Raw genomic sequence first — 19,230 nt, forward strand, 5'->3', positions numbered from 1 at the left:
ATAGAAATCAAACATATAATCATGATTATCACTAATTGAAATGATAATTGAAAGAGAGAGAGAGAAACATGAAAAGCCCCTAAAGCCCTAATTAGACATTCATGTCATTTGAAATGATGCAAATAAAAAACCTAAATCCTAACAAAAATCATACATCTCATTTATCCTAGTTGATTAAAAAAAACCCTAATACTCTAAGTTCTAAGCAAAATCAAGTATTCATTATTCATGGATTCATGGTTAATGCTAATTGAAAAAGAAAAACACATAAAACCCTAAAACTATAATTCAACATTCATGTCGTTTTAAGAGATACTAAATCAAAACCCCAATTCTTAGAAACCCCTAAAATTCTAACTAAAATCAAGCACGTAGAATCACATTTAATGTTGATTTAAAAAAAAATACAGAAATATCTAATTAAATATTCATCCCATTTAAGAAAACCAAAATAAAAAATCTAAATGCTAATTGAAAAAAAAACATTAAAAAACCCTAAAGCATAATTAAATATTCATGCTATTTAGAAAAACTAAATAAAAACCTCAATCCTAGCAAACATCACTCATATATAGGCTATTAAAAAATGAAAACAAAACCCCTAAAATTCTAACCAAAACCAAGCATGTGAAATCATGTTTAATGTTGATTGAAAAACATACAGACATAGAAATACCTAATTAAATATTCATCTCATTTAAAAAACCAAAATAAAAAATCTAAATGCTAATTGAAGAAAACACAAAAAAAAACCTAAAACATAATTAAATGTCCATGCTAAATAAATAAACTAAATAAAAAACCTTAATCATAACAAACATCATTCGTATATAGGCTAATTAAAAAAAAAACTAAATTTCTAACTAAATCTATCATGTGGAATCATGTTTAATGTTGATTGAAAAAAACACACTTGGAAAGACCCAATTAAATATTGATCTAATTTAATAAACCAAAATCAAATAACTAAATGTTATGGGAAAAAAGAACACAAAAAACCCTAAAACCTGATTAAAGATTCATGCTATTTATAAAAAAAGAAGTAAATAAAAAACCTAAACTCTAAATCCTAACAAACATCATATATATATATATATATATATATATATATATAAGAAAACACTTAGGCCAGCCGTGTCAGATTGGATATCCTGTAGAAATCATAGCTCCAACCTGACCCAAACTTTAATTAGATCAGGTTCTTGTTGACCCAAATAACATTTAGGGTAGGCAATTTTATGCCTATACCTGGATATCTGGGTTCGAATCGGTCGAATATCCAAGACAAATTTCATCCATTGACAACATTGCTTGACTCAACAGAATTCTTGTGCAAAATAATCAGTTAGTTGGCAAGCAAAAACCTTGCCTATTTGAGATTGATGTGCAGTTATACGTGACAATACATACAATTTTTATTGAAAGATGTCTAGTGCACTAAAATAGCATTGTTAATTGAGAGTAGATCCAGGGTGACATTGCTAATGTCAAACTCAGCCAGAATGCAACATGCATCCTGGCTGGATCAAAACAAAAAAAAAGGTTAGTTAACGGGGCACCCCACCCCACCCCACCCCACCCCACCTTTTGCTGAAGCTGAGTTCAAGTTTTTGTGGGACCCAATCAGGACACGTGTTGTGTTTCTGGCTACATTTGAGATTAGCAATTGCAGTGTTTCATGTGGACCCCACTTAGAGACGACCTTGTAGTTAACCCAAGTGGACTTGTAGTTAACCCAAGTGGACAATGAAAAGGGCACAATAAGAACCACATTGACTCTTTTTGAATTGTCATGCTTGTGGTTAGTTTCTCTTTGGATGACATGAAAAGTCTTCTGTGGCTGCACCACTCAAATCCTAAAAACAAGGTGGAAGATGACCAGCCCCAAACGTGCCTACATGATGCATGTAGCTAAGATCGACCTTTCTTTTACAAAATAAACAACCATACTTTATAAAGGTAAAAGATTCCCTCAGAAAACTAGGCTTATGCAATCTTTCTAGTCTCTCTCTCTCTATACAGGTGGTATCCCATATATATATATATATATATATATATATATATATATATATATATATATATATATATATATATATATATACTTCAGTTTCAGCATGGTTTGTTTGCTAAGATTACACCTTGTATCATCTTTTTTCAATATAAAATAAGATTTTTTGATTTAACATTTTGGTCCATCGTTGGGTTATTGATTTTTTAAGCTATTGAAAAATTAACAAACGCGTTGCAAAAGTATGACAGCAAACTTACTTTCTACTAAAGAAACCATGTACATCATATATATATATATAAAAGGTTATATTTAAAAAAAATGAAAACAAGAAAAAAAACTAGTGTTTTCTATTAGATTGCATATACAGACTACTTGCTAAGAAATGATTAGTTGCGGAAAACACTCCACGTGGGGAGGGGATGTTGTTGCCCGTGGTTGGCCAAAGGTTGTCCTTATGTTTATAGGCAATACTATAGAGTTTCCATGCATGATGTGCTTGTGCTTGGGATCGGGACCTCCTGGCCGGCACTTAAGAGGCGTTTGATTGCCTTTGTTCGGGAATATGAAGGTGAGATCCCTGGATTAGAGATACCCGTATCTCTAGCCCTTCCTCCCAATGGGCTAGAGATCAATGCCTCTTTTAAAATGTGAATTTGAAGTGGCAGTGGACTTGGAGAGAAGGTGTTGACCCCTTGATCTCAGGTTCAACTCCTACCCAGGTATGTGGGTGCCTTTAATTGGTGGGCACCGTAAGGGCTTGAGAGGTGGGCTCATTGAGTGATCCAGTTCTCAATGAGAGTTCCTAATTGTCATATATATACACACGTGTAGATTTCAAACGTAGCAAATTTTACTTCAGACACCAATCTAGGTCCCATGAACCAGGAGATCTAAGGCATTCAAAGCCACCAAGGAATTCGTGAAGCATTCTTCTCAGTAAGTTGGGCATGGCCATGCATCATTAATCAGAAGAGAAATTCATGGTCCACGTTTCATGACATATAAAACATTCACCAAACTCGAGTTTGAGCACAGCCTACCTAAATGATTTTCATGACTTTTATCTTAGGGCATGTATGTAACACGTGGTTCTTGGATTTTCTCAAGATCTTGTGAATGCAAATCGCAACTACACCACTTTCTCAAGTTTACTGAAACATGAAGAGGATTGTGACCTCTGTTCTCAGAGGCGAACGCCTCAGTACCTCAGAGGCTAAGCGCAAGCTCAAGGAACCAAGACGTTGTAGGAAGGCATTTGCAGGCTTGAAGTGCATGCTTCGCATGGGTGAAACGTGCACCTCGCATCGAGGTGCACTTTGCTTCTAAGGCATACACATCATGTAAAGCTCATAAAAAAAAATCCAAGGCGTACGCCTCGAGAAGACGAACTCCTTGAGGAAGCTGAGACAGGAGGTCGCCAGATCCCTGACGTAGCCGGCGAAGAAAATCATCCTGATTCGCCAGAAGTTCCGGCCGACAGTGCTCGAAGAAGCGGCCATCGGCTGGAGGTACGCCCAAGCAGCCTGCTTCACCAACCGGTTGCAGATAGAGATCTCTGGGCCGTCGCCGTTGGCGGCTCCATCGCGGGGGCACCGGTCTTTGGCCTTCGGGGATTGGGTCCTTGTTGGCGTCGAATGGAGGAGGTCCTTGAGGCTCGCGTAGGACAGCGGGCGAACGGAGATGAGGCTCCAATCGATGAGTTCCGTGGGCAAGGCTCTACGGTCGTTGCCGATGGAGAAGCTCGAGCTCTGCGGCCGGATCGATACGTTGGTGTCACCAGAATCCATTGCCGATATGGTGTTTCGATGTTGGAGGGGCGTCAAAGGCAAGAGTTTCATCGCCACCATCGTCGAAAATGAGAGATTGAGAGAGGGTGGGGTTTTCTGTATTTGGTAGGGAACATTTTTTCTGGGTATTATCAATGCGTCGAAGATGGCCGGAATCCGGTGACGGGTGGATTCTTTTGAAGAAGCTTAGGTGTGAATTGGGAGAATCTGTTGTATTCCTCTTCTTCTCTTTATCTCTCCCCCCCCCCCCCCCCCCTCTTCTTCTCTGTTAGCGTCGACACCCTCTCATCAGGCACCCTAACCCCCCTTCCTCTTTTGCTGGGTAGTCTTGCTGTCACCAACCACCCCGGCCCGATCTTCCTTTTCCCTTTTCTACTTGCGGCAGAAGTTATCGGCAACAGCATCGTCGACTTTCTTCTTCTCTGATCCCTTCCAGTGCCTCTATTTTATTATTTTTATTAATATTATATATTTTATTATTTTGATCATGAAACTTACCCTTCAATGCCTAAAGGCTTAGGCCTCACTTCATAACATGCTCAACACCTCACTTAGCCTTATCGCATTTAATAACCTCTGACTCTCACTTGAGAATGTTCATCCCTTAAAACGTATAATTCTTGGTCACAAGATCGACCTTATGACCAACAATCGCATCTCTTCTACTTTCTTGGCTGTGATTGTTCATCCCCACGTGTAACCATAGAAAATATGCCCTTCAACTCACATGCACACATACACTGGCCATGCAGAATTTCAAGAATTCCTTCTGGCGATGACAGCAAGAACACTTTGAATGGTCACATTATTAAAAAAAAAAATAAGGGTTAGAAGCAATGTTGTCAGTATCGATATTGGCCCAACGATTCAGGTAAATCGGCCGATAAATTGGCTAAAAATAATAAAAAAATATTTTGTGTCAATCTGACACATGTTAAAATAATATTAAAATAATAACAAATAATTTTAAGCATTTTTTTATATGTATTAAAAAATAGCCGATTCAGGTTAGTATCATATCGATTTTCTGCCGAGGTATCTACCCACAAGCAACAAACATTAGGTAGAAGTCTCATTAGAGCCTACGACTGTGGTAGGACAAATTAATAATTGCTCATATACAAGCAAGCTTGCTTGTGGAAGGACCATATAAATATGTAATAGACTTTTATCCGTCAGAGGATAAAAGTCACAATCATTGAAGATTGGAGGAAGCACACAAAGTAAAATAATGAATCTGGAAATCATATATATTTTTGCGAAGAGCAATAATCTGAGATTTTTGGGCTGATTTTCCTTGGGTTTCTATTCATGAAACCTTGCATGGCAAGGTTAGCTCTGGTGAGAGTTGGCATTGGAGAGTAGGAATTGAGGTCAGGTGCGATGTGATTGCAGACTGATCGGGTGCATCAGCACATTAAAAGTGTGCAATCACATTGCACCTGATCGTATACCACATGGGTATGGGTGAAACTTTGGCAAACCAACCAATCACAGACCTGGACCCGGACCCGACCCCTACCAAACCCTAGAGGGTTAGGGTTTGGTGATAAATAAGAAGGCTCGATTAGAATCCAGGTTGGGCCTGAAGGGTCAGATTAATATATGGAGCCGGGTATGGTTTGTGAAATTTTATACCAGATCCAGGCTCGACCCAAGTTCTAAATAAGATCCATATTTTTTCAATGTAAAAATGATAAAAAATATTATTTTATCAGGTATGATCCTATTCTGATTCAAGTAATCCTTATAGGATACGGGTATTGTTTCTCTTATGGTGGGTCCGATTAAACTTGGGTCCAGACCCAATACCATCATCTCAAAACACCCTAACAGAGGAGTGGGAAATAATTGTTAGATCCAAATGTGTAAGATCTCTGCATACACAAACACAAAGTCAATTGAATGGGTAATTTAATATCTAACATGCCTTTTAAAAAATGTTACCAATTAAACTCTTTAAAATAATTAAATTGTATTGCTTAAATCAATGGCTCAAGTACTCGCAAGGTAGGTTGGCTTCAAGTGGTTTAATTAGAAGGATTAGACACTTGGGTGTAGGTCCCTCTTGCAAGGCTGAAGTTATGTAAAACTATTCTCCACTCCTGCCCCTTCTCAAAATTTTGCTCTTCATCCTTGCCTTCATCTTTGCACGGGTTTTGATTTTGACCTCCATCTTTGTTTCATGTTCTCCTTTCCTGTTTTGGAACAGGGCGAGGCAGGGAGAAGTGTAAGTCCATCCCCACACGGGTTTTGATTTTAACCTTCATCTCCACATCCATCCCCGTTTTATGTCCTCCATCCCCGGTCCAAAGCTGAGCCCCATTTTTCCCAGATCTACTGCCATCCTTATTCTGAAGGAGAAGGGAGAGCACTGGTGGAGTTTTGACCTTAGCTTGCCTTTAAAAAAAACTCTGGGTCCATGACATGACCACCTAGCCTACATCCCTCTTCGTATTGAAAAAAGGTCTCGGTCAATATAACATGTCTCAGCCACAACATAACGACCAAATCATAGCAGTGGTTTCTATCAATTATCCCCCCCCCCCCCCCCCCCAAAAAAAAATTTTTTTTTTTTAACCGATCATGGATTAGGTAAACTGGTAGTAATAATAATATTTCCTAAAGTACTATTTAGGATACGAAATATAAAGTCTCTCTCTAAAAAACATAAAAAAGATTTAGTTTGGAAAACTATTATTTAAGGGCCAACCTTTTGCCCCACATTGTAAGCCTTGATTTTGTAAAATTCTTCACATGACCCATAATTTTTCTGTTAATAGAGACGAGGGGTGCAAATTAGGGATGTCATCGGATCAGTTTTACTCTGACCCAACCCAAACCAAATCTTATAAGGTCCGGGTACGGTGATAAATAATAAGACCTGATTAAGACCAAGCTTCATATTCGAAGGTTAGATTAATACATGGATTAGGGTATAGTTTGTGAAATTTTATACAAGGCCCATGCCTGACTCGAGTTTCAATTAAGACCCACAAATTTTTATTATAATTAAAAATAATAAAAATATTCTCTTATCGGGTCTGGCTCGTATAGTTCTTATCGAGTCCAGGTATGATTTCTCTTATAGTAGACCAGATTAGACTCGAGCTTGGACCCGATACCATACCCGAAAATCGGGCCCAAGTCTGGTTCTACCTGGGTCCGAACCAAACCCAGCTCGTTGACACCCTTAGTGCAAATGGATCGGATCCACTCCAAGGGGGGTTGGCGTAGTAGGGTGGGGCCTTGTTTGCTAGACAGGCAATCAAGATTTGATTCCCATGAGCATCACCCCTCATGTGCAAGCCAATGCATATTATAGGCCCCAGGACAGAGGTTTGTCGGTACGACGATCGTGATATGACAGACTGAGCCAGCGCGATCAGGTCTTTGTGCCGAGTGCGGTTTCTTCGGGTTATAAAAAAAAAAAACATAGGTTGAATCCAAGATGGAGGTTTTGCAAATTTTGGCTGTTTGGGATTCTACCCCATCCTATGTATTTAGCTGTTTAGGATCCGAACATTTGCATCCTTATGTCAACATTATCATCTTACAATAATCTTGTTTTTTTTTTGTTTCGTTGTCCTTAAAATTTCAAAAATACTCAAGTGAGTACTATTCCGTCCATCGGACAAATCCAAAGACGATTTTTGTAATTTGGCTCAGGCATAACAACGCCGTGCGCCTGCAGTCGCATGCGACAAGAGGAAGATACTTATGATTCAGTTAATGAAATACCCAAAAAAGCCCTCCTAACACCCTCCCGATAAACGAGTATACGCGCGATCCCGCAGCATACTTCTTTACTTGACCGAAGCGAGCTCTTGACACTGCCCTAGCTCACTCATACTCGTCATCGGGCTCTAGAAGTGTGGAGCTATAGTATGGTGCTGGATCACCGGATGATAGCCTAGCCATGCTGCTTATGATGCTGGATCACTATTCAGTAACTCATCCATAAACTTTGTGGGAGCAAATTGTTTTTTTAGTGAATATAAAATTTTTTATTTAAATGGTTGATGATGAGGTACCCTTTAAGATGGAATATAAGGAGATGAAAGGAGTCGCTTAGGAGTCCGGATCGAGTGTAATATGATTGTACAAAAATTGTGCACTAAGCACCCAATCGCTCTCCATTATGTCTTGGGCTCCACACCTGACAGGCCCTGTCCCAAGATGAAAGGTGATAGGGTGCTTAATGCACAAATATTTGTATTGCAACTGATCTTTTCAGGTGCCTAAGTGCCATAACCAATCACATAACAGCAATGTATAGGGCCCACAGCTAGAGTGCAAGCCCCACATAAAATACTGTCCTATGATTGGCTGTGTCGAATAGTCATGGCACTCAGCTGCTCTCCGGATCCGTGCTTGTGATCTGCATTTGCATCCATGGTGGACCCTCGTTCGGCCACACCACTTGTATTGCATAGAGAACATCATTTTTTTATTAAACTTGCAGGGTTGAGTGGCCTTTTCTCTATATATTCTTCCGTTCCTCTCTTATCAAACCCTTCACCATGCATGTAGCACACATCCACCATCTCTAAATCATGTCATTTCTTGAAGAATTGAACAACTTTGGGTCCAAGATGAAGTTGTCTGAACTCCATTTCCATTTGATTGCTGTACACAATTTACAGCCAAGATCTAGCGAGTATTGTTTGAAAAAAAAAATAACACATTGCCAAAACAAAGTGTATAAGAGTTTTCTACTATAACATAGTGGGTATCGATTCCCAAGCCAAGTTTTTGAATCGAGATAACAGTAAAACCTTGATGAAGTGGACGTTGTGGTGAAGTTTCCATCTTGATGCCTAGGCAACACAACGATCATTATTGGTTTGTCAGATCAAATTGCCCAAAAAACTTGTATACCATAATCAATCCTTTACAGATCGCCGATCCCTTCTTCCATTTTCATGCAGATGAAACTTTTTTTTGATGAAGGTGGTCATGTGCAATGATGATACGGTTGCGAACCGCCACCACCATCCATACATGAAAGCTCAATTCATTGCACCTAGTTTCTGAATTTTGAATCCACCAAGGCATGTCAATGATGAAACTCTTTTCCATGCTACAAAGTCTTAGCTGGGCTGGACCCACCCCAATGAAAAGATATAGATAAACGGTCCAACTTGATCTCCATTCTTATTAGATCAACTGTTGGTGAGCATAATTTATTATGTTTGTGCTTGAAATTATTCAAAGCTTCAATGATTCAATTAATAATGGAAAGCAAAGCACACCATGTTTGGTTGATGGAACTCCCACGTACTTTGCTAATTACAATATGTTAATCATATAAATTTACTTACAACCCAATCATTAATAAGGTCTTCCCAAGCAGGAGTGAAGCTACATACTGACCAGGGTGGGCAAGCGCTCACCCTGACCTGGAAATCCCTAATAAGCGGGGTTGGGTCAAGGTGTGTGGTGCCCTTCTTCCCCCCTCTCTCTCTCTCACTATATATATATATATATATATATATATATATATATATATATATAGAGAGAGAGAGAGAGAGAGAGAGAGACCCTAACTTGTATTTCTGGCTTCACCCGTGTTCTCAAGTATTTGCCATTAGTTTCTTTTTGTAACCCAAGTGGGAATTCTTGATAATATGAATTCTGCAAGGCCCACATTTCAAATGTTTGGATAAAAGTAAAAATGTGAAAGGCCACAATATAATGGCATTAGCTTTTCTTTTTCAATGAGAAACCTGTTGGGTTTTACCCCAAGAAAACTTGGAAGAATAGGTATTTGGATAGAGATAAAACTCAAAAAAGGAAGTGTGGTTAGAATGGTGATCCTCTGGGAATCGAAATCGCCCAAAGAGAGATAACAGTGCTTTGTATTTCTCTCTCTTTTATTTTCTAATAGATTTCATCTTTGTAAAGTTTTCCTCCTCTCTTTGGCTAACCATTATCCTAGGTGAAACGGCCCATCTTGATATTTCTCTCCATTCAAACTTTAGCTTAATATAACTTGGTTAAACTGTCAAAATCTAAAGTAGGTAATTACAAAAGTTAAAAAACACAAGTTAACTAGTGAGGATAAAAAGCTTAGTTAAACTAAAAGTAACTTAGATAAATCAGTTAGTTAGGCTAGTTAGGTCAGTTCGTCAAAGATAGGGGCGCCAATAACTCTAACTAAATGGGCCATGGATGAGGCTCCATGGACCACATGGCTTTACATCCTAGGACTAGCAGAACCTTCGTAGAAACACATGCTAGTCTGCCTTCCTACAAAGGAAACCCGGTTTGATCCCCTTGTATTAGGGAACTTACTAGAGAAAGTGGCAAGGTACATCTTGAAAGCACTGGGTTGATCTAGGGTCCTCCATCTTAAGCTCCCTTGTGCACCCGGCCCCTGCTAGTCAGGTGCGCTCAGCCCACTAGGTCATAATTACGTTAGCTTTTAAAAAGATCAAAATAAGGTGGCTTCAAAGCTACTGCCCTATACAAGTGATAAATTATGGAACTCACAAGCTTCAAATTTCTAAAAGCGCCACTGAATGAGGGTTTTTGTTATACCATCGGTTGGCTTCCTATCCAAGTGGACACTTTTGTGGAATTAAAAGGCCATCAAGGCAATATTCACAATTGTGGTATTCAAGTCAGCTTATTTGAATCCCACACCTCCCAACCCCTAAAAAAGAGAAACAAATTTGCACCATTCAATTCAAAATAAACCTGAATCAGTTTTTTTTTGTGTGTGTGATAATTATGGTATTCGTTCGCTACTATATTATATATCTAAACATTGAATGCATATTTTGGAATTTGACTATACCTTATAAGTGATCTTTTGCTTCATTTATGTATTTTTAAATTATTTTAGATGAATTGTTTGATTTTTTGTGATTTCTAAATTTTAAAAACAACTTTGTTAAATAAGCCAGTTCAAAATAATTTGATTCAATTCAATTAAGTCTGATTTTTAAATCCTTAAAAAATAATTTTTTAATAAAAAAAGCTAATTGTGTTAGGCAACATTGGCTTGACAAAGCCCCAAGGGTTAGTGGGAGGGGGCCTTGGCCACTAGCCTGGTGGTTAGGGTTCCATTCCCGTGGGCATAATAAGCTCTTTGCATATAAGAAGGGCAAGGGCATTATGTCCCTTGCTCCTGCCAAAGCAAGGAGACTCCATGGGGTAAGAGGTGTGCCTTTGATAAAATTACCATAATTACTGCAGGCATAGCCAGCGCGATTAGGTCTCTGATCTTGTAGGTAGTTTTTGGTTTTTCATTAAAAGAAGTATTGGCTCCACGAGCCCAACATAGACTCGTTGGGGCCCACTTCCAAATACGTGCAAGACTGCATGCCCTCTTCCTAATGCGGTGATCTCCTCATATGGACGGTGGTGATGGCCCCTGTTTAGGGATGGCATGCATTGGACCGGGAGAAAATGGGGCCCTCATCCAGCCTCGCTCCCATTTGGACCTCGGATGGAGGACATGAAACAGGGATAAAGGTTAAAATCAAAACTCATGCGGGGATGGACTTATGCTTTCCCCCGCCCTGCCCCATCCCCGTCCCCGATCTCTGTTAGTAAAATGCTAAAATATTCCTTAAGGATGACAGTGGATCGAGGGAAAACGGGGCACCACCTTGCCTTTTGGACCGGGGATGGATGACATGAAATAGGGATAGAGGTAGGGGTGAATAGGGATGACAGTGGACCTGGGCGGGGGCGGGGGACAAGGTCTCCACCCCTGTCCTGTCTCAAAATCCGAACCTCCATCACCACACGGATGGATTTTAACCTCCACCCCTGCCTCCATCCCCGTTCCAAATGGGGGAGGGGCGGGACCCGTTTCCCTTCGATCTATAGTCATCCCTTAAAGGATTGGAGATGGGACGGGGCGGGACAAGATGGGGATTGTGATGGGGGCGGGGCAGGGGAAAACGTAAGTCCATCCCCGCCTCCATCCTGGCACAGCATAGATTTTAACCTTCATCCCTGCCTCCATCCCTGTTTCATGCCCTTCATCCTCGGTCCAAATGGGGCGAGGCGGGTGGGCGCCGTCCCCCGATCCACTGCCATCCCCGGATGAAGGTTAAAATCAAAATCCGTGCGGGGATGGAGGGTGAAATTTTATTAGGGGAAGGAGTGGAGACCTGTGTCCCCCTGGCGTTGCTTTTAGTGCTTATTCAAAAAAGGGTATTTTGGTCAATTTCTTTTTGTATTGTGATGGATCATGAGATCAGATCGATGGTCACGTTTGGCTGTTTCTTTGATCAAAACCAAACTGAAACCCTGCTCTTTAAATGACAAAAATTCCACAATTGATTGAAGTAAGAGAAAATTTACCATATTTTTTTCCCTCAACAATGACCAAAATATCCTTGAATGGTGTGCTCGCCTCTCATGTCGATCCAAATCCGGATCCGAATTTAAGCAGCAAGTCCTGATCCGGGTTTCAATTTGAAACAGATCGGAATTAATGCATATGATACTGGTTATAATAAAAATAAATAGAGAATATGTTTTACACTTAGTTATCATATTATGACCCTAACTTGAAGCGAGAACTTAAAAAAAATGTCGTAACTTTAAAAAAAGAATATTAAAAAGTACGTTCTCACTTAAATACATTTTTAAGCCTTTTAAAATATATGTATATGTATATAGTATTTTTTTCATAACAAAAATATATATAAGATTTGCAATAAATGTTTATTAAAAATAAAATTTTAACATGAAAAACACATTTTTAATATAAGTGGAAGATCAATTTCCATTTTATAATGAATTATTAAGAACCGATATAACCCCAAAAAGAATTCAGCATTTTTCAAAATATCACTTATTTAAAAAATATGACATTTTATAATCATATGGATTAAAAAAACATCGTTTATGTTTTCTATATAAGTTGATAATTTTCTTGAGATTTTGCATAATTTTCAATAGATCCCTAGATTTTCGCTTTTTGAAATTTTCTCTTGAACAATATATGTGACATTGGTTAAAAAGACGAAATACTATAAATAGGCAAGATTTTGATCGCAATTTACCAAAAAGTTTGCATATTTACATTATAGGAAATATTTATATTTTTGTTTTCAAGAAAATAAAATTTTATCCTACAAGGGCTCCACTTCCCTAATTGGGGCAATTATGGTTTGTCATTTGTATAAAATTTTAAAATAATAATTAGTACTTGATATTTTTTTATTTAGAAAAGTTATGACCCTTGATATTATGTTTTTTGGCAAAAGGGAGGAAAGGGCCTTCGTTTTGGTATTCTTGGATCCAAACCCAACGGATCCGTTTACGGTTATGGACATTTTGGGTATTTAAAATTTCTTCGAGGGCAATTGGATCCTGATGTTACTTTCAACTTCGATCGAAATTACGAAAATAATCTCAACCGTCGTTCCCAGTTCCTTAACGTCGTTTTCGTTGGGACCTACGAGAAATACTTACGTTTCCGAGAGCACGTGAAGGCTGAATAACAAGGACATTGCTTCCGGCATTTGCCAAGAATTTCGTGTACTTTTTAGTAATTTAATATTTCATGACATTGTCAAACATGCCCCCATATATTTAAAATTTTACATCCCTATCCCTTAACTATCACAAGGGCAATTTAGTTGGTAGCCCTCCTCTTCAATGTACGTTACAATGACGATCACATCCCTATGACTATCAGAAAGGTCACTACTGTCCTACCAGAGAATCTTACATATAGTAGGTGTTTACTGTTCAGAAGCACCCACTTATCCAAAAAAATAGGATAATTTGGGAGATTTCATTTTAGTCTTCACTGCAATATCCCAACTTATCCTAGTTAATTCAAAGACAAGATAGGAGGTGGATTTATGGGCCTTAGAAGTACTAGTAAATGGGGATGTCGATGGATCACATTTTGGTCGGATATAGGGTCAAATCTGGATCTAATTAGCGGATCTGATAAAGAAAGTATCAGATGATTAATGATCAAATTCGAATTTGTTATGTGGTTTTCCATCGCAATCTGAGTATGAAACCAGACTGAATCTGATAACCATGGATAATCAGACTTGATTACATACAAAACATACCCGTTTGGCTAATCAGATTTGAATACAGTATTATCTTTCTTATCTGACTCTGATAATTACCCCGAACTCAAACAGAGATCAAAATTCTTGCAGTGTGGGCATAAAATTGCTATTATGATAACCCGAATATTGTTCAAGGGATATAGATCGGATTTTATCTGATACCTTGCCAAGTCCAAATACGTTTAGTCAGATTTGGTATAAACCAGGGCCATATCCAATTTTAATCAGATGCAGATATAATTTGGATTTTTTGCTATTGAATTGAATGACTATCCAAATCCAAATACATGCACAGATACCATCAGATTTGGTATGGACTTTTCAGCGTGCAGATCCGAAAGCTTTTTGCCAATATCCAACAAATCACATTTAGTATTGGCCATATTTGACCTGAATCCAAACTGTTTACATACCCAGTTCAGCCAGACCCAAATAATGTGGACCTAGTTTGAGTAACAATTTCTGTCAGATATCCGACCCGAGCCAAGTATTTTATACTCATTTTTTAGGTAAAAGAATACATATTAAATGCTCCTTAAACTGTATGGGTCGGGGTGTTGGGGATGGTCAGGTTAACATTGAAAGGTGCTCGGTTCGATTACTGGATCTGCTCTCACTCAAAGGGGCGGGGACATATTTGTCATTAAAAGAGTTCAAATAACAGTCAGCAAACACTGTGAGGGGCAAAACCGTCTGTGGAAGAAGACTGGGGAGAAGGAAAAGGGCGTATGCGTCAAATTAGATATTGAGTAGGGGTAGAAGAGTCATCGGATGCCCATGAAAATGAGAGCTCGTGGCGAGTTGGGGGAAGGTTTCAGATTTCCCGCCTCGTCCTCCTCTTCACTGTCTCCCTTAGGTGAGAGAGAGCCGAAAGAAGATCAACATTATCACTCACTCCCTTAGGTGAGAGAGAGAGAGAGCTCTGAAACAGTGAAGAGTTCTCTCTCTCTCTCTCTCTCTCTCTCTCTCTCTCTCATAAGGGGGATCATTGAGAAGAAACGTTACGTTTACAGGGTTTTTCCTCTGCTGCGCTGTGACGAAGGGAGGAGGCGTTAAAGACGGCTGATTTAGGGGTAGAACACGAACTTGATGCTTGTTCTTGCTCATTTTGTTCGTCAGTTGAGGAGGGTTCTTTGCCGGGTTTGCACTGGAAATCGAATCGAAGTTATAGGGCTTTCTGGCCCGTTTCTGCTTCCAAGCGTTTTGTGGGACAAATTGGGGAGGACGCCGGCATGATAGGTGAGAGGTTTTCGGTGTTGAATTGGGTCGATGTCGACGTCAACTTGTTTTTTTTAGGGTTTCTTCTGTATTTGTTCTTTGTGTTCGAAGAAGCACAGCCATTCCAGTCGCTTTTTCAACTTTTTTTTTTAGATTTTTTGAGGAGAAAGAGTACACTTATTGATTCTATAATTCTAGAAAAATATTTCACACAAAAAGAAAGTAAATTTTTTTTTTACAATTGGTTTGCAAAAAATCACTAGTTCTTTGTCTCTCGAAAACCAGGGTGTTGTTGTCAGGGGCTGAGTACTAATTCTTTTATGCCTACAAGAAAATTGGCTTCATATCATATTTGAGTTTGTTTTAAAGTTTAACGAGTGTGAGCAAGTCTGCAGAGCACTCAGTATTAGTTATCTCTGTTTCTACCTACCTTAGTTGCAAACTCAATTTGGAAAATGCTGACATTTTCAGGTACATAATCCATTTGGTTGGATGTTGAAGCTACTGAAGATCACAGTTGATTCAGATCTGTGGCAGTCGCCCAATCTTCAATTATTGATTGTTGGTAGTTGTTAAAATTGGAATATTGAAGAAATTAGGTGGGAATACTGCTTGCTCTTTGACTATTTCAAAGCAATCTTTGAGAAAGAAGCTCGCTATCAACACACTGAAGGTGGGTGCGTTTTCTGTGGTTGCTAAATCCTTTGCCAAACTGCAAAACAGTTTCTCCCTGGTGATTTTGCTACACAACATGTTAGATTTCTGAGCATTATGCAGAAAAATGTTGATGAAGCCTATTGATATTAAAGAGAAACCTGTGATATTCACTCTCTAAACCCTATTATTGAAGAAGAGAAACCAAAGAAATCGCGTTCTATTGATAGTGATGGCAAATCCAGTATCCATCTTCTTTGTCACTCTATTGCTCGGCTTGCTTATAGGTCTGGCTAGTTCTGATCCTGTTGAAGATAAGAATGCCTTGATTGATTTCATCAGAAACATGACTTATACCGGAGGTCTCAATTGGGACCCAAAATCCCAAGTGTGCAATAACTGGGTTGGTGTCATCTGCACTGCGGATCGTAGCAGGGTGATGGCCCTTCGTTTGCCGGACATGGGATTAATTGGTCCAATACCACCCAACACTCTCAGCCGCCTGACCAAACTTCAGATCCTCAGTCTTAGGTCCAACAGCATATCAGGTCCCTTTCCTAGCGATTTTTCGAATCTTACGGCCTTGGTTTCACTCTACCTCCAGGGCAACAATTTTTCCGGACCCTTGCCTTTTGATTTCTCACCATGGAAAAAACTTTCCCTTTTGAATCTCTCGGACAACAATTTCAGCGACAGCATACCGTCTTCTCTGTCAAATCTAATACAACTTACAGGTTTGAGTCTAGAGAACAACTCGCTTTCCGGAAACATTCCAGATCTGGGGCTACCTAATCTACAGTTCCTGAATTTAGCTAACAACCATCTGAATGGAACCATACCCAGATCTCTGCAAAGGTTTCCTAATTCATCATTTTCAGGAAATGGTCTTGTTTATGAAAACTCTCCTCTCACGCCAGTCTCCTCCCCTAGTTCTGCACCATCCCCCCCTCCTGCTTCAAATGTTCGAAGATCGAAAAAGTTCGGGACTTCTGCTATCCTGGCTATTGCTGTTGCTGCTTGCGTGTTGGCATTTGTTGCATTTGCCATTCTTGTGCTGCTTTGCTTTAAGAGAAGAGATGGAAGTGTTCCTACTGGGGAAAAGCAGAAGAATGTGGAGAAAGAGGGGAAAAGGGAGGAGGATTATCAGGAAGGGGAGAAAAATAAGCTAGTTTTCTTCGAGGGCACTTCTATGGGATTTGATTTGGAGGATCTGTTAAGGGCTTCTGCTGAGGTTTTAGGTAAAGGTACATTTGGGTCAGCATATAAAGCTGTTCTAGAGGATGCAACTGCAGTGGTCGTGAAGAGGTTGAAAGAGGTGTCTGTGGGGAAGAGGGAGTTCGAACAGTTGATGGAAGCAGTGGGGAGTATAAGACATGAGAATGTTGTTCCATTGAGGGCCTACTACTACTCAAAAGATGAGAAGTTGTTGGTTTATGATTACTTCAGTCAGGGAAGCTTGGCAGCACTCTTACATGGTATGTTTCATCTATGCTGCTGCTGCTTCGATCAATATTTGCGTATGACATTTGTTTCTTCTTTTTTCTTTATTTTTTCCTTAACATGTTAATGTGGGATTAGGAAGTTATTTAAGGGTTTTGAAGAAAAGAAAAAGGAAGGGATAAGGAGGGGGAAATGGTTTAAAACCTCTGTAGAATATATCTTTGGGCTTCAAGCATGCCTTTTGTGATTGTCTTCTTTGCCTGTGGAACATTTTTCATTTATTTTATTTTAGTTGCTTAAAGTTGTGCCATTGAATTTGGAGTTTGTGCCTTTCAAAAGAGAAAATTTGCATTGTAAAATGTATTCATAAAGAACGGAATCTGGTTGTGCTTTAGTAGGTACAGCTTGAACATTTCCAGTGATTTGTTTTCACTCTCTGTAACTGAATGCAGGGAAAAAGGGTGGTGAAAGTGCTCCTCTCGATTGGGAGTCGCGTGTTCGAATCGCTTTAGGAGTGGGCAGGGGCATTGCTTGCATTCATGCAGAGGGTGGTGGGAGGTTGGTTCATGCCAACATAAAATCCTCTAACGTCTTTATTAATTCAAATAGATATGGATGCATATCAGATTTTGGACTATCCTCGCCAACCATTCCGGTAGATCCACCGCACAGACAGTCGGTTGGGTACCGGGCTCCAGAGGTGATAGAGATGCGGAAGCCAACGCAAAAGTCGGATGTTTACAGCTTCGGAGTTCTGCTTTTCGAGCTCCTTACCGGGAAGTCTCCCATCCGCATTCCTGGTTGCAGCAACTCTAGGGGGAGTGAAATTCTTGACTTGGCTAGGTGGGTGCAGTCTGTGGTACGGGAAGAGTGGACTGCTGAGGTATTCGACATTGAGCTGATGAGGTCTCCCGGGATCGAAGAGGAGCTGGTGCAGATGCTGCAGACAGCTATGGCATGCATTGCAAGAGTGCCAGAAAAGAGGCCCAAGATGGCAGAAGTAGTGAGAATGATCGAGGATGTCCGGCAGTTCGATGCCGGGAACCTGCCATCATCGGATTCCCGGACACCGGAGAATTTCCCAGCATCAACCTCATCTTAGTTGACGTTTTCTTGCTTCTGCATCTGCCATTCGGGTAGATTACAGAAACATCATTGTTTCTGGGATAACTGAACCTGGGAAGTTTTCTAGTGCAGCAGTTTGTAGCAATTGTTTTAATTTTGATAGTTTTCTCCTGGGCAAACAATGCTGCTCGTTTTATCTACGGGCAGTGAGATTGCGGGGAATTGCTCCTTTTCTCTTATTTGCGTCTTGTCCTCTTCTTTTCTGTAGGTTCGGTTTTCATTCAATTGCTTTGCTTGATAGTCTCGTGTGTAAATTTCATTAATAAACTGAAATGTGATTAACGTTTGCAATTTGCAAATGATTGAGGTATTATGTTTGGGGTCATTTTTTTATGCAGTGGCGGCTCTACCGCTGATGACCATCTATCTCAACATTTCTCGAGATGGACCAATGGGGTTTCGTCTGGTCGGGTAGGAGCAGTTAGTGCACATCGCCTTCGAATCCCAATGGTATGGTTGTATAACTGGTAGGGGTCTGCCTAACCCCAGTTCTCTGTTGGAAAAAATATTTTTGGAGATGGACACCACACTCATCTTGAGAAACGCCGAGATGGGTGGCCGTCAAGCAGGTCGCTGCTTGCCCACCATGCAGTGACGCTGCATATAATATGAATACACTAATTTTTTTTCTTCAATAAGGGCCCCAAGGAATTATCCATCTGCAGTGGGTAGCGATATCTTCACTGCCAGTCTATTCCAATACAGGCTACGGTTGGCAGCTGTCCAAAGAGGAACTTGTTGAACGTTAGGGATCAAGGCTTGGATCTCAAACCCAAGGAATCTGATTCGAGAACGATGGATTATGGATCCAATTGGCATTGTTACTCAACCTCCTAAGTTGGGTTAAAGATCTGTGGATTTGCACCAAAAAAATAAATCTCAATTAAGATGACAAGTTCAGTTCTTGAACTGCTTATTTGAAAGTATTCTCTTA

General features: G+C 39.8%; 1 protein-coding gene across 1 annotated transcript; it reads left to right on the top strand.

Annotated features, from left to right (window-relative positions):
- The first annotated feature begins 15,548 nt into the window (after positions 1-15,548).
- On the top strand, positions 15,549-18,621 carry LOC149843796 (putative inactive receptor kinase At4g23740). Its single transcript, XM_090000065.1, has 2 exons — positions 15,549-17,206; positions 17,624-18,621. Exons 1-2 carry the CDS (start codon positions 15,964-15,966, stop codon positions 18,271-18,273), a joined length of 1,893 nt encoding a protein of 630 aa, XP_089856191.1. The 5' UTR covers positions 15,549-15,963; the 3' UTR covers positions 18,274-18,621.
- The last annotated feature ends 609 nt before the right edge of the window (positions 18,622-19,230 follow it).

Source organism: Nuphar pumila, chromosome 3, assembly GCF_984573655.1.
Source record: "Nuphar pumila chromosome 3, dmNupPumi1.hap1.1, whole genome shotgun sequence".
Taxonomy (NCBI): Eukaryota; Viridiplantae; Streptophyta; class Magnoliopsida; order Nymphaeales; family Nymphaeaceae; genus Nuphar; species Nuphar pumila.

Coding starts and splice junctions, on each gene's coding strand:
- LOC149843796 (XM_090000065.1), top strand. CDS start 15,964: ATGGCAAATCCAGTATCCATCTTCTTTGTCACTCTATTGCTCGGCTTG. Junction 17,207..17,623: donor CTTGGCAGCACTCTTACATG/GTATGTTTCATC, acceptor AACTGAATGCAG/GGAAAAAGGGTGGTGAAAGT.